Source organism: Thalassophryne amazonica, chromosome 11 (genome assembly GCF_902500255.1).
Source record: "Thalassophryne amazonica chromosome 11, fThaAma1.1, whole genome shotgun sequence".
NCBI classification, from domain to species: domain Eukaryota; kingdom Metazoa; phylum Chordata; class Actinopteri; order Batrachoidiformes; family Batrachoididae; genus Thalassophryne; species Thalassophryne amazonica.
In genome coordinates, this window is record NC_047113.1 from 30,184,419 (window position 1) to 30,198,030 (window position 13,612).

General features: G+C 41.3%; 1 protein-coding gene across 19 annotated transcripts in view; it reads right to left on the bottom strand.

The window, feature by feature from the left end:
- Nucleotides 1-13,612, bottom strand: part of LOC117519820 (protocadherin gamma-A11-like) — a 911,360-nt gene that overhangs the window by 147,407 nt on the left and 750,341 nt on the right. Inside the window, exons 1-2 of one of the 19 annotated variants that reach the window (XM_034181059.1) lie at nucleotides 4,740-7,139; nucleotides 1,132-1,135 (exon numbers count right to left, since the gene is read on the bottom strand). The exons of 16 other annotated variants lie outside the window; for them this stretch is intronic. In XM_034181059.1, the coding sequence (XP_034036950.1) occupies nucleotides 1,132-1,135; nucleotides 4,740-7,124 (2,389 nt within the window). In that variant the 5' untranslated portion in view covers nucleotides 7,125-7,139. Of the gene's footprint in view, nucleotides 1-1,131; nucleotides 1,136-4,739; nucleotides 7,140-8,431; nucleotides 11,014-13,612 lie in introns of those variants that run through there. 2 more of the 19 variants (XM_034181076.1, XM_034181067.1) reach the window with 2 other exon arrangements.

Sequence of the window (13,612 nt, forward strand, 5' to 3'; positions counted from 1 at the left end):
AATGTAGTAAATATTTTCCATTGTCAAATCAATACTGTTTTTTTCAAAGTTCAAAGTTCTTTATTAATCGTCTCCTTTCGGAGAAATTTAGCTTGGTGCATGAGGGGCTCAACTGCACAAACAATAAACAGTACCAACATTACAACAGGAATGCCCATATAATAAATACAACCAACAATAAAATAGCATAAATAACCATAAATAACCTTATAACCAGTGAAAAGACATAAAATCACTGTAACCAACCCACTACTACTAAAACCACACAGCCATTAAAAAATCGCCATTCCACTGGAAAATGTGCAAGATCTATCCTATGATAAAGTGCAATTTAAGCTTGTTCATTAATAAGCTTAATGGACAATGGAACAAATAAATATTTGTACCGGTTACATTTGCACAAAGGAACATGATATCTCTTACCCAAGTTTAACAAGATATACTCTGAGTGCAGAACATGTGAGCTGTCCATTAAGATGTTTTTTGCTTGTGTAATGGTTGCTCGATCAGAGAGTTCTTGAAAACTGGGAGGAGTGTGGCCCATGATCTTACCTGCTGTTTTTATGAGGGAATGAATCTGTGCCTTCAACTTAACTGGAAGATGCCCAGACCAGCTGGTGATACCATAGCGAAAAAATGGACTCAATCGTAGCTCTGTAAAAGATTAACATAATATTCTCGCAGACCCTGAATAAACGGAGTCTGCACAGAAAGTGCAGACGTTGTTGAATTCTGGCACTGAGGTAACCTGTGTCTGCTAGCTTAGGTTACTGTCAATGTAAACACCAAGATATTTATAAGAGGTCACCTGTTTAATTGTGAGGTTGTTTATTACAACAGGACTATGGCCACCAGCTGATCTGGGATCCAGCATCATCTTCACTGTCTTGTTCATCCTTTTCTCCACTTTGGTAGCTTTTTTTTCCAATAATCATATAATTTTAAACATCTAAAATGCAAATGTGTATGACTTCTGATTACTCTACAGACTGTCCAGCATAGATCAGGAATTAAACTTTATTTATGATACATTAAAACGTGCTCATGTCTGATAGGGTTGATTCCACATTTAAACTAGGGTTTGACCTTTGTTCTATTTTAAAAAAAAAATACATATATCTTTCCTCAAATTTTGCTGCTGATAGTAATGTGGAAAATTAGGTCACTTAAGTACTTTCTCTTTGAAATATCGTAAGTTGTTTAAAGTTATTTTCTGTTCCTTATTTTGTAATAAACAAATAAATACAAAAATAACATTTTTCTAAATTGTAAAGGTGGTGGCAATGGTTTCATTAAACAATCAACTTTGGTAGTTGAGGTGTCTCTATATTGAGCCAGATCAGTGGTCTCTAAATTCATTTTGTTGCTCAAAATGTTCTTTATTGAAATTATACAACAAAAACAGCAGTACAACTGCTGTTTTTAGCATTCTTATTTCGAGTGAAATGCCCCAGTGATATTTAAATAGCTGTGCTAAGAGAGAGATTCAAAACTGAAACACTGATCATTTTCTCATGATAAAGCATTAGGTTGAGACTTTTTATTATTATTTCTGACAACCTGTGGGTGGGGGGCGGGGGTGAGGAGCTTCCATTGAGACTGACTAAAATGTATAAAATATGTATAAAAATGCGAAGTAGTTCTGATACAGTTCAGAAACAGGTGAGCCAGCTTCAGTTCATTCATCAACAGTCAAGATTATAGTCAAGATGCTGCATTCAAAGATCATTTGTTAAACAGCTGATATGTTAAATGTATCATGCATGATCTGTTTGTGTTGGTTTTTCTCCCCTTTTATGTAATGCAAATGTCTCGATTGGACTCACATGCAACTCAGCTGTTTCACTCTCTGTTATCTTGGACATTGCACAGAACTCATGATTGCCTCCCTGTTATGTGCAGGACTGTAGATGTTTACTGTCAAGTGCTGTTTCCTGCCCTAGTTTGATTTCTGTGATTCATCTTCTGTGAAAGTAATCTGCACTTTGTGTTTGTCAGTTTCAGTCTGTGGTTTTTGTAAGGTTTATTTGGGTTTAAGCTCATTTTTCCTCTGTTATTGCTCCACATCTTTTTGTTTGCTTTGTTCTGATGCTGGTCAGTTGCAGCATGACCTGTTGTTTGTGTTAGTTTGCTGTTTTCACATACAGTATTTTTGCATCCAAAAGTCAACACTTTAGGGTGCTTCAAAGATCAAATAGTCAGTAGATATTTTACTACACTTTTTGTCCAGCTTTTTAAGACACTCTCATTATTTTCCCCTTCTATAAAATGCTTTCATCATTGATCAATATCCCAATCTGATAAGATGTGCAAATGAAAATGCTCATCTGAATGTGTTTTCAACACTGACTGAACATAAACATTGGATATAGAAAGTTTACACACTTTTGTGCCTTTGTACATTTCAATTTTTTTATGGCAGTTAAAAAAAAGCAAGCTTTCTCCATATTCAATTTTTAAGATAGATCCCCTTTAAACTCAAACCAAAGAGTTTACAATATGATACAAATTAAATAAAAATATCAAAGACAAAATAATGGGCTGGATACTGTAAGTAATAGCAACCTTTAGTATAACACAAGTAAATCATGACTTTCACAGTCACTTTTCTTTAGACAAGCCAGGGGATGGATACATGGACACTGACAATTCACTTAAGGTGTCTTGAATTTCATTCATATCAATAATTAAGGAACATACATAGGGGAGGTGATGGTCTAGTGGTTAAGGTGTTGGGCTTGAGACCAGAAGATCCTGGGTTCAAATCCTCGCCTGACTGGAAAATCACTAAGGGCCCTTGGGCAAGGTCTTTAATCCCCTATTGCTCCCGGTGTGTAGTGAGCGCCTTGTATGGCAGCACCCTGACATCAGGGTGAATGTGAAGCATAATTGTAAAGCGCTTTGAGCTTCTGATGCAGATGGAAAAGCACTATATAAATGCAGTCCATTTACCATACACAGAACTGTACTCTGGGAAATCTGTGCAATAGTAAATAAAGACACAGTTGAAAGCACCAAAGCACTCATGACAACCCAGTCTCATGGCAGTTCTTGGAGGCATTACAAAAAGTACATTAATCTATGGGTTCATGGAAATGGGGCACTTACCGTGACAGGTGGACAATTTCATTTTGTGATGGGCCACAAAATGTGGGTGACAGTGGGGTGGGGTGGGGGTGGGGGGGTCTGGGGGAGTTATATTTAGGGGAGGGTAGACACTAACACTATGGTTAGAGTTAGGAGAAGGGGAAGATTATAATTACAAAAATAAATAAATAAAAAAAATCACACAAATCGGGTGCTTTTCATGGCGGGGGCAAGGATAATCTAGGTCATGGTCAAAAGGGAAATCTAGGGCTCTCAAAATGTGACACATGCATGAATGTCCATTCATGTGGCATTCAGCCTCATTTGGCCTCTAGTGTCATGGGGAGGTGCATTCAGGCATGATCGAGACATTCAGCCAGGATTTGACGTGCCTGAACATTTTGAACAGCCCCTCAAACACTCTCCAAATGCTTCAAATTGTATTTTCATGCCGTATGAATATTACGGCTGTAGTCAGATTGTGGTACGACTGCACCACGACCGCCGTTCCATATGTTTTCCATCACCAGCACACCATGAGTGTTGAGTGCCTGTGCTCTGGCCGCATGAATGTGCCGACTGCTGTACAACTGCTGTACGAGGATTTCAAATGCACCTCGAATTTGCTCGAATGGAGGTCGAATCCTCATTCCTGTGGCATTTGGGCGGCATTCGTGCTCTAGTATAACGGGGGTATTAGAAATGCTGTTGCTAATGGACACAAAAGTTTTTTTGTTTGTTTTTGAATGAGTAAGAGTTGACAAAAGTGCAAACTGAGAGTGCATAACTGATAAGTCATTTGAATGGATTTTATTTTTGAATGTTTTTTATGAAATATAGCACTTATTAAATTGGCACTGCTTATTCAAGAACAGACAAGAGAGATAGCAAAGCACTTTGGTAAATACTGTTAATAAAACAATGGCAGAAAATTTGGAAAAGAGAAGTTTCATCTCCATGTACCTCATCGTTTCTCTGTTTTCAGAAATCATGATTACTGTGGTCAACCCAGTCTCACGGCAGGTTGTGGGACTGGGTAACGAAAAGTATATTAATCTATGGGTTTGTGAAGGGGTTACAAAAATGGGGCACTTTTTGTAATGGGGCACAAATTCATTTCGTGACCGGGGCCACGAAATGTGGGGTGAAGGGGGGGGTCATAGTTAACATTGGGGGAGGGTGGTTATGGTTAGAGTTAGGAGGAGGGGAATATTATAAATAGCAAAAAAAAAATAAACCAAACAAACAAAAAAAAAAAAAACAACATCAACAAAAAAACGTGTCACGAAAAGCTTTTCGTGCCAGAGTACGGAAAAAAAAAAGCAAAACAAAAAAACGTGAGACCGGACAGCTGTGGTATTGCCTTGTCCAGTAGCCATAACAAATAAATCCACTTCTACATTTCTCACCTCTCTGTAACCAACACAATCAAGAGCTTGTCTCATGTCCAAACTAATTAAACCTAATTGTATGTTTTCTCACACACTCACTCACTCATCTTCAACCTCTGTTCCAGGCTCGGGTCGTGGGGTGTATGTTTTCTGTGATACATAAAACACATCCAGGTATTGCAATGCCAAGCATAAATGTACGCAAAAATATGCACACTTCCAAGCTGCAATAATAAACAACTGCCATTCCAAGACACTAACCTCTGGAGGAGAGTCTGGTTCATCCAGGATGTTCTTTTCACTCTGTATCCCCTGCATGGTTCCTGTAGAACTGGGGTCCATTATCAGCACGTTCTGACTACCAGCTGTGCCGAACTTACAGTCACTCTTTCTGGAGTCAGTCATCCTGCACACCTCATAGTTGTACACGTGTGGCAGAGTCCCTGTCCCCAAAGTGTCTGAGTAACGTGGTGGATAATATGGAATCACTGGGAGACTGGAGTGATACAGGATGCGAGACTGTTGCCATCTGTAGATTTTCACTGATATAATAACCACTAAACATGTGATGAAGAGAAAGGAAACTACAGCCAAAGCCAGCACTAAGTAAAAAGTCAGGTTGTCATTGTACTCCTTGTCGTGCGTAAAGTCAGTGAACTCTGACAGCACTTCAGGGTAGCTGTCTGCCACCACCACGTTAACAATGACTGTAGCTGAACGAGAGGGCTGCCCGTTGTCCTCCACGAACACAGTCAGTCTTTGTTTGACAGCATCTTTATCAGTGACTTGGCGGATAGTTCTTATTTCTCCATTCTGTAAACCCACTTCAAACAGCGCCCTGTCTGTGGTTTTCTGCAGTTTATAGGAGAGCCAGGCATTCTGTCCAGAGTCCACATCAACAGCCACCACTTTAGTCACCATATAGCCCACATCTGCTGAACGAGGAACCATCTCAGCCACCACAGAGCCTCCAGTCTGGACCGGGTACAGAACCTGAGGGGCGTTATCGTTCTGGTCCTGGATCACTATTTTCACAGTCACGTTACTACTGAGTGGAGGGGAGCCTCCATCCTGCGCTTTGATGCGGAACTGGAAGTCCTTGATCTGCTCGTAGTCCAAAGAGCGCACTGCGTGGATGACTCCACTATCAGCACTAACTGACACATATGAGGAGACGGACACTCCGTTAACAGAGGAGTCCTCCAGTATGTAAGAAACACGCGTGTTCTGGTTCCAGTCAGCGTCTGTGGCTTTCACTGTGAATATAGAGAGGCCTGGTGTGTTGTTTTCTACAATGTAGGCCTCATATGAGCTCTTGTCAAAGACAGGCACGTTATCATTCACATCTGAGATCTGTAAGGTCAGAGTGACGCTGCTGGAGAGGGAGGGCACTCCCTCATCAGAGCAGGTCACTGTGATGTTATACTCAGAGGATCTCTCTCTGTCTAACTCACTGTTTGTCAGGACCCTGTAGAAACCATTCGATGTATTTTCAAGAGTAAAAGCTTCATTGTAACTCAAAATACATTTAACAACACCATTATTTTCAGAGTCAGCATCCTGTACATCCATGACTGCAACAACTGTGTGAAATGCACAATCCTCTGGTAATGACTGTGTTGTAGACATTAAATCTATAACAGGACTATTGTCATTCACATCGATAATATCAAATATAATTTTACATGAGGCACTGAGGCCTCCGTGATCTTTTGCTTTAACTTGTAACTGGTAATGTTTCGAAGTTTCGTAATCTATTTGGCCAGTTAAGTAAACCTGCCCATTTGTGTTATTTATTTCAAACAAATCTAAATTTCCCTCCGTTTTGCTCAATATAGAATATGTAACGATCCCGTTTATGCCTTGATCTACATCTGTGGCAATAACAGTCAATAACAGTGTTCCTTTTGAAGAGTTTTCCATTAGACTTGCCTTGTAAACGGATTGTGTAAAAACTGGAGCGTTATCATTTACATCTAAAACAGTGATGCGAATTCGCACCGTTCCTGACAGCTGAGGTTCCCCTCCGTCCACGGCCGTTAATATGAGCGTCATTTGCTCTTGTTTTTCACGATCGAGGGGCTTCTCTAAAACCATCTCCACCTCTTTTTCTCCATCAACGTTGTCACTCAGCTTCAGCATAAAATTATCTGTTGGAGAAAGCAAATAGCTTTTTAATCCGTTCATTCCGACGTCAGAATCAAATGCCTTTTCTAACACAAATGTCGCTCCTCCGACAGCCGACTCGCTGATCTCAAAAAGCATTTCATCCATCTTAAAAAAGGGAGCATTGTCGTTTATATCCGTTATTTCCACAGTAACGCGGTAAAACTCGATCGGATTTTCCAAAATGATTTGAAAATGTAAAGCACAGGGAGTGGTGTGTCTGCACAGCGCCTCCCTGTCGTTTCTCTCCTTCGTGAGGAGGAGGCCGTTTCCTTTATTTAGCACCACGTACTCGGCGGTGTTTCCGACGTGCAAACGAGCTTTTCCCGTCTTCAACCGTTTAAGATCTAAACCTAAATCCTGTGCTACGTTACCAACGAAGGATCCGATCGCCATTTCCTCAGGAATAGAGTAACTGACCTGCCCGAAGACAAATTCAGCAGAGATCACAAAGAAAAACAAAAGCACTTGCTGTCTCATTGTTTCGTCCAGTGCTCCTTCACAAGGATAAAAAGACGCTTGGGGATACAATCCAAAACTGTTTCTGACCAATTCCACGGTTAAATTGCACGATCAAAGAAAAATCAGTCTGAAGAAAAAGGCTACTCGTTTCTACCTTCGATTTTCACCGCTCTCCGCAACCGGGACTGTGCACCTTTCTTTCTTTCGTTCGAACTTGTCAAAATGATGGGGGAGGAACTGCTGCAATCTGTAGTTAAACGACGAGCCAACAGCGTCCCTAAGAGTGTAAAATGTGTAACTGCAGATTGCTTGGAAAAATACAGACTGAAGGCACAAAATATATAATTTTTAAAATAGATGCAAACGACCCCTTGATTGACAGCATGATTAAAATGTGTCAGGAAGAAATTGTGGAAACAACATACAACAAAAGAAGAAAGGAAGCAAACAAACAGGGATGACGGTATCTAAAAAATCAGACAAGGATACAATTGATGCTTACTAAAGAAACGCTGTAGCAAAACAATTCATCCAAATTGCACACCCAAATATACCAAGCCAATGCCATATCAACAAAAATCATTCACTGATTTGCCTTGCACTGTTCATGTTGTTGCAAATAGCAAATTTGACATGCAAAGATATTATTCATTGAACTCTAAAATTTAAAATTTAGACCAGCTCATCAAATATGAACTTTCAGTTTGAGGGGGCAATGACTTAAGGAGAGAGAGAGAGAGAGAGAGAGAGAGAGAGAGAGAGAGAGAGAGAGAGAGAGAGAGAGAGAGAGAGAGAGAGAGAGAGAGAAAATAAACACACACACACACACACACACACACACACACACACACACACACACACACACACACACACACACACACACACACACACACACACACACACACACACAGAGGACAAATTTGCAACCCACACGCATATGCTGAAAATAACTGCACAACAAAACTCCAGTAGAAATGGACAACACTGTCGTGTCACTGTCCAGGGTGCTGACTGGACTTACACAATGACATGTTTTCCAAAGGTTTCTGACACATATGACATGAGATTTAGGGGTAAAAACTAAACTCCAATGACCAACGTCTAGAAGAGCATCATTCTTTGTAAAAATCTAAATGAATATTACAACTATTGCTAAAAATTAATAGCCATCTCATCCAAGGTGCACTTTCCAAACTGACAACAGAAACACTCCAGTGTCACTGTCCATGGTGCTGATTCTAAACTCTCAATTAATGACCAGTATTCTAAAAGTATCTACGAGAGGCGGCAAAACTTTAAAGTGAGACGTAATTAAAATAACCAACCTCCAGAGGAGAGTCTGGTTCATCCAGGATGTTCTTTTCATTCTGTATCCGCTGTATGGTTCCTGTAGAACTGGGGTCCATTATCAGCACGTTCTGACTACCAGCTGTGCCGAACTTACAGTCACTCTTTCTGGAGTCAGTCGTCCTGCACACCTCGTAGTTGTACACGTCTGGCAAAGTCCCTGTCCCCAAAGTGTCTGAATAACGTGGTGGATAATATGGAATCACCGGGAGACTGGAGTGATACAGGATGCGAGACTGTCTCCATCTGTAGATTTTCACTGATATAATAACCACTAAACACGTGATGAAGAGAAAGGAAATTACAGCCAAAGCCAGCACTAAGTAAAAAGTCAGGTTGTCATTGTACTCCTTGTCGTGCGTAAAGTCAGTGAACTCCGACAACACTTCAGGGTAGTTGTCCGCCACCACCACGTTAACGATGACTGTAGCTGAACGAGAGGGCTGCCCGTTGTCCTCCACGAACACAGTCAGTCTTTGTTTGACAGCATCTTTATCAGTGACTTGGCGGATAGTTCTTATTTCTCCATTCTGTAAACCCACTTCAAACAGCGCCCTGTCTGTGGCTTTCTGCAGTTTATAGGAGAGCCAGGCATTCTGTCCAGAGTCCACATCAACAGCCACCACTTTAGTCACCAGATAGCCCACATCTGCTGAACGAGGAACCATCTCAGCCACCACAGAGCCTCCAGTCTGGACCGGGTACAGAACCTGAGGGGCATTGTCGTTCTGGTCCTGGATCACTATTTTCACAGTCACGTTATTACTGAGTGGAGGGGAGCCTCCATCCTGCGCTTTGACGCGGAACTGGAAGTCCTTGATCTGCTCGTAGTCCAAAGAGCGCACTGCGTGGATGACTCCACTATCAGCACTAACTGACACATATGAGGAGACGGACACTCCGTTAACAGAGGAGTCCTCCAGTATGTAAGAAACACGCGCGTTCTGGTTCCAGTCAGTGTCTGTGGCTTTCACTGTGAATATAGAGAGGCCTGGTGTGTTGTTTTCTACAATGTAGGCCTCATATGAGCTCTTGTCAAAGACAGGCGCGTTATCATTCACATCTGTGATCTGTAAGGTCAGAGTGACGCTGCTGGAGAGGGAGGGCACTCCCTCATCAGAGCAGGTCACTGTGATATTATACTCAGAGGATCTCTCTCTGTCTAACTCACTGTCTGTAACCAAAGTATAGAAATTGTTTTTAGATGTTTTTAAAATGAAGGGTCCATATTCACTTACAAAACATTTTACTATTCCGTTTTCTCCAGAGTCCTTGTCTTCAATGTTTATCGCTGTAACGATTGTATTCAGTTTGGCATCCTCTGATAACCTATTAGATTTTGACATTATGTTTATTTCAGGTTTGTTGTCATTTATGTCTTTAATATCAACAATTAATTTACAAGAATCTGTGAGTCCTCCCTCATCACTCGCAAGGACATTTATTTGGAATTTTTGCGACTGTTCAAAATCTATGTTTCTAATTAAAGCAATTTCACCATTTTCCTGGTTGATCTGAAAAATTCTGTTAACGTCATCCAACGTATTTCTAATTGAATATGTTATTTTACCGTATGATCCGTGATCTGCGTCTGAGGCTGTAACTGTGGCGACAATAGTTCCTGTAGATGAGTTCTCAGTAACTGTAGCTTTATATGTTCGCTGCGTAAAAACGGGAGCGTTGTCATTAGCGTCTAAAACCGTAATAATAATCTGCATTGTTCCTGACATCTGCGGGTCTCCTCCGTCTACAGCCGTTAACACCAGATGCAGCTGATCGTTTTTCTCTCTGTCTAGAGGTTTCTGTAAAACCATTTCAACCGTTTTATGACCATCAGCGTCATTGTGCATTTTCAGCGCAAAATTATCAGTCGGATTTAACATATATCTTTGAAGATCATTAATTCCAACATCCAGATCCACAGCTCGAGGCAGAGCAAATTTTGCTCCTGTGACGGCTGACTCGCTAATTTTAATATTCATTTCATTTCCTTCAAAGGCTGGCGCGTTGTCATTAATATCCGTAATTTCAACAGTAACAGAGTAAAATTCTATCGGATTCTCCAAAATAATCTGAAAATGTAAGGCACAGGGCGTCGTCTGTTTGCACAGCGCCTCTCTGTCGATGCGCTCTTTGACGAGGAGGACTCCGCTTTCTCTGTGCAGCTCGACGTACTGCCCGCCGTCTCGGGTATAAATTCGAGCTTTTCCCGACACTAAACGTCTCGTTTCTAAACCCAAATCCTGTCCTATATTACCCACTAACGATCCTTTCGCCATTTCCTCTGGAATAGAGTAGCTGACCTGCCCGAGCCCAGAACCCACAAAGACGAGAGAGAAAAACAAGATGACTTGCCGCGTCATTGTTCTGTCCGTGGATTTTGTCAGCGAAGACCAGCGATTATATCCAAAAGGAACTGATATCCACACACAAACCATTAAGATGGAGTATAATCCGACAACAGAACAATAAATAGCCAAAAAGATCGTCGTGTCTCCTTTAGATCAGCGCATTACGCGTGAACCGAATGTCCGCTCGTTCTCGTTTTGTTCTCTTTTTTATTATGTCGGTCTTCCAGAGAAGGTGCAGCTATAAACCTCCTCTCAGCAATGAAAACTCAAGTCAACAGCGGCCCTGTGAGTCCAAATCATAAAACTGCAAGGAGCAGAAAAACAATTCTGCTCAGAAAACTTTAAGGAGATAACTGAATTTGAATTACTGTCACATCAGTGTGAGCGATGCCAGTTCCAACCCTCATTTCATTGAGGACTCTTTCCACTGCATTGCATTTCACTTCAGCCCCGGTTTAAAGGAGACAGGTTCTTCAGGAGTGTCTCCTGACAGTGCTTTAAGCGTCTTTGATGGCTTCTTCTGCCGTTTGGTTGTTTCCACCTCTTCAACACCACACCAACACCACCAACCACGACTCCAACAGCATAGCAAAACTATAAACGCATGTGCATAACACTATCAATAAAAACGTCATCAGTGTTTTGACAGGTTGTATCTGAGATAATCATTCGCGGCAGACGCGCGTCCTCTACATTCGTCATCCTAAATTTTGCACCATTATTGTGCGTTAACATGCAGTGACGGAAGTCGTGATCAGGGTGAGTGAGACGGATTCTGGGTCAGAGAGAGAGAGAGAGAGAGAGAGAGAGAGAGAGAGAGAGAGAGAGAGAGAGAGAGAGAGAGAGAGAGAGAGAGAGAGCAGTTGTTTGGGTTGCTGTGTGATGCACGCGCACGCGTCAGATGACTGCTCTAATTGCACACGCGGAGCTGTCCGCCATGCTGACAGCAGACTCTCACCGGGACATGATTGTTGCATGTACCCACCGCCCTCCGCAACAACTGACTACCAAGGTAAACTACTTCTACATTTCCACAATCATGAAGATTAATACAAAATAATAATCGTAATTCATATGCACATTTACGAATGCAAGTTTATAATTTGGTTTCCTCCTATTCTTGGTATTTTTAAGATATAGCATTTTTTTTATTTTCCTCACCCCAAATGCTCAAATTTCTCAACCCATCTGCCCGAATTTTATCAGTTTCCCGAATCCTGGGGGAGGGGGGGTGGGTGGGCAGTTTCTGCTAGTGTGCCTTGATAGAGAGAGTGGTGTCAGCTCAGAACATGGCGCCATTTTGGTTCCAACCTTACTGAACTATTGAATGAATCTTTAATGTTTTCAACAGGTTGACAGCAACACATCTAGATACAAATGCAATCAAAATAAATATAAAAATAGTTAAGTTCTCAAATTAATTTAATTAATGTAAAGCCTGATTTATGCAGCTACTCCTCTGTAACTTTGTGTCATGCAATGACGTGCATGACAGTTTAAAGTTCTCTGTCACTGGATTATGCTTTATTATGGATTAATTTGACCATCAAGATTTTCTTTCTACAACCATCACCTCCCAATCAATTCAATTCAATTCAATTTTTTTTTTTATATAGCGCCAAATCACAACAAACAGTTGCCCCAAGGCGCTTTATATTGTAAGGCAAGGCCATACAATAATGATGTAAAACCCCAACGGTCAAAACGACCCCCTGTGAGCAAGCACTTGGCTACAGTGGGAAGGAAAAACTCCCTTTTAACAGGAAGAAACCTCCAGCAGAACCAGGCTCAGGGAGGGGCAGTCTTCTGCTGGGACTGGTTGGGGCTGAGGGAGAGAACCAGGAAAAAGACATGCTGTGGAGGGGAGCAGAGATCGATCACTAATGATTAAATGCAGAGTGGTGCATACAGAGCAAAAAGAGAAAGAAACAGTGCATCATGGGAACCCCCCAGCAGTCTACGTCTATAGCAGCATAAGTAAGGGATGGTTCAGGGTCACCTGATCCAGCCCTAACTATAAGCTTTAGCAAAAAGGAAAGTTTTAAGCCTAATCTTAAAAGTAGAGAGGGTGTCTGTCTCCCTGTTCTGAATTGGGAGCTGGTTCCACAGGACAGGAGCCTGAAAGCTGAAGGCTCTGCCTCCCATTCTACTCTTACAAACCCTAGGAACTACAAGTAAGCCTGCAGTCTGAGAGCGAAGCGCTCTATTGGGGTGATATGGTACTACGAGGTCCCTAAGATAAGATGGGACCTGATTATTCAAAACCTTATAAGTAAGAAGAAGAATTTTAAATTCTATTCTAGAATAATATAAGCTGTACATTTTCCTCTTTTATCGACTTCGTACTGTAAAGTTGCGGACTTTTTTGATCCATTTGTAATCAACGCACACTGTAAAAGCTATTATATAATATGATGGGAGACGAAGGATTGAAACAGTGGCGGCGCCAGGAAATCTTTGTTGGGGGGGCTGAGGGGGGCTGGGGTAAATGTTGGAGGGGCTCTACAAAATGTTGTCAAACTGAACAATATATAGTAAATTGCTTTATAAATACCAAGGTATATGTTTTAGTCACCCGTGCTCCTCTAAAATGTGGTATCAATGCACACACACATCGCTTAGAATGATTGTTCTTGCAAATGCACAGAGGGTGATTTACAAATATCCTTTGATTTGTACACACGTGCTTTGTGAGCCACAAACACAAATTTCTGATTTGTAACTTGTGTGTGGGATTTTACAAATAAATGTTTATTTGCAAAACTGAAAATTCTGTTTGTGAAGGGTGATTCAGCATTGGTGGATCAC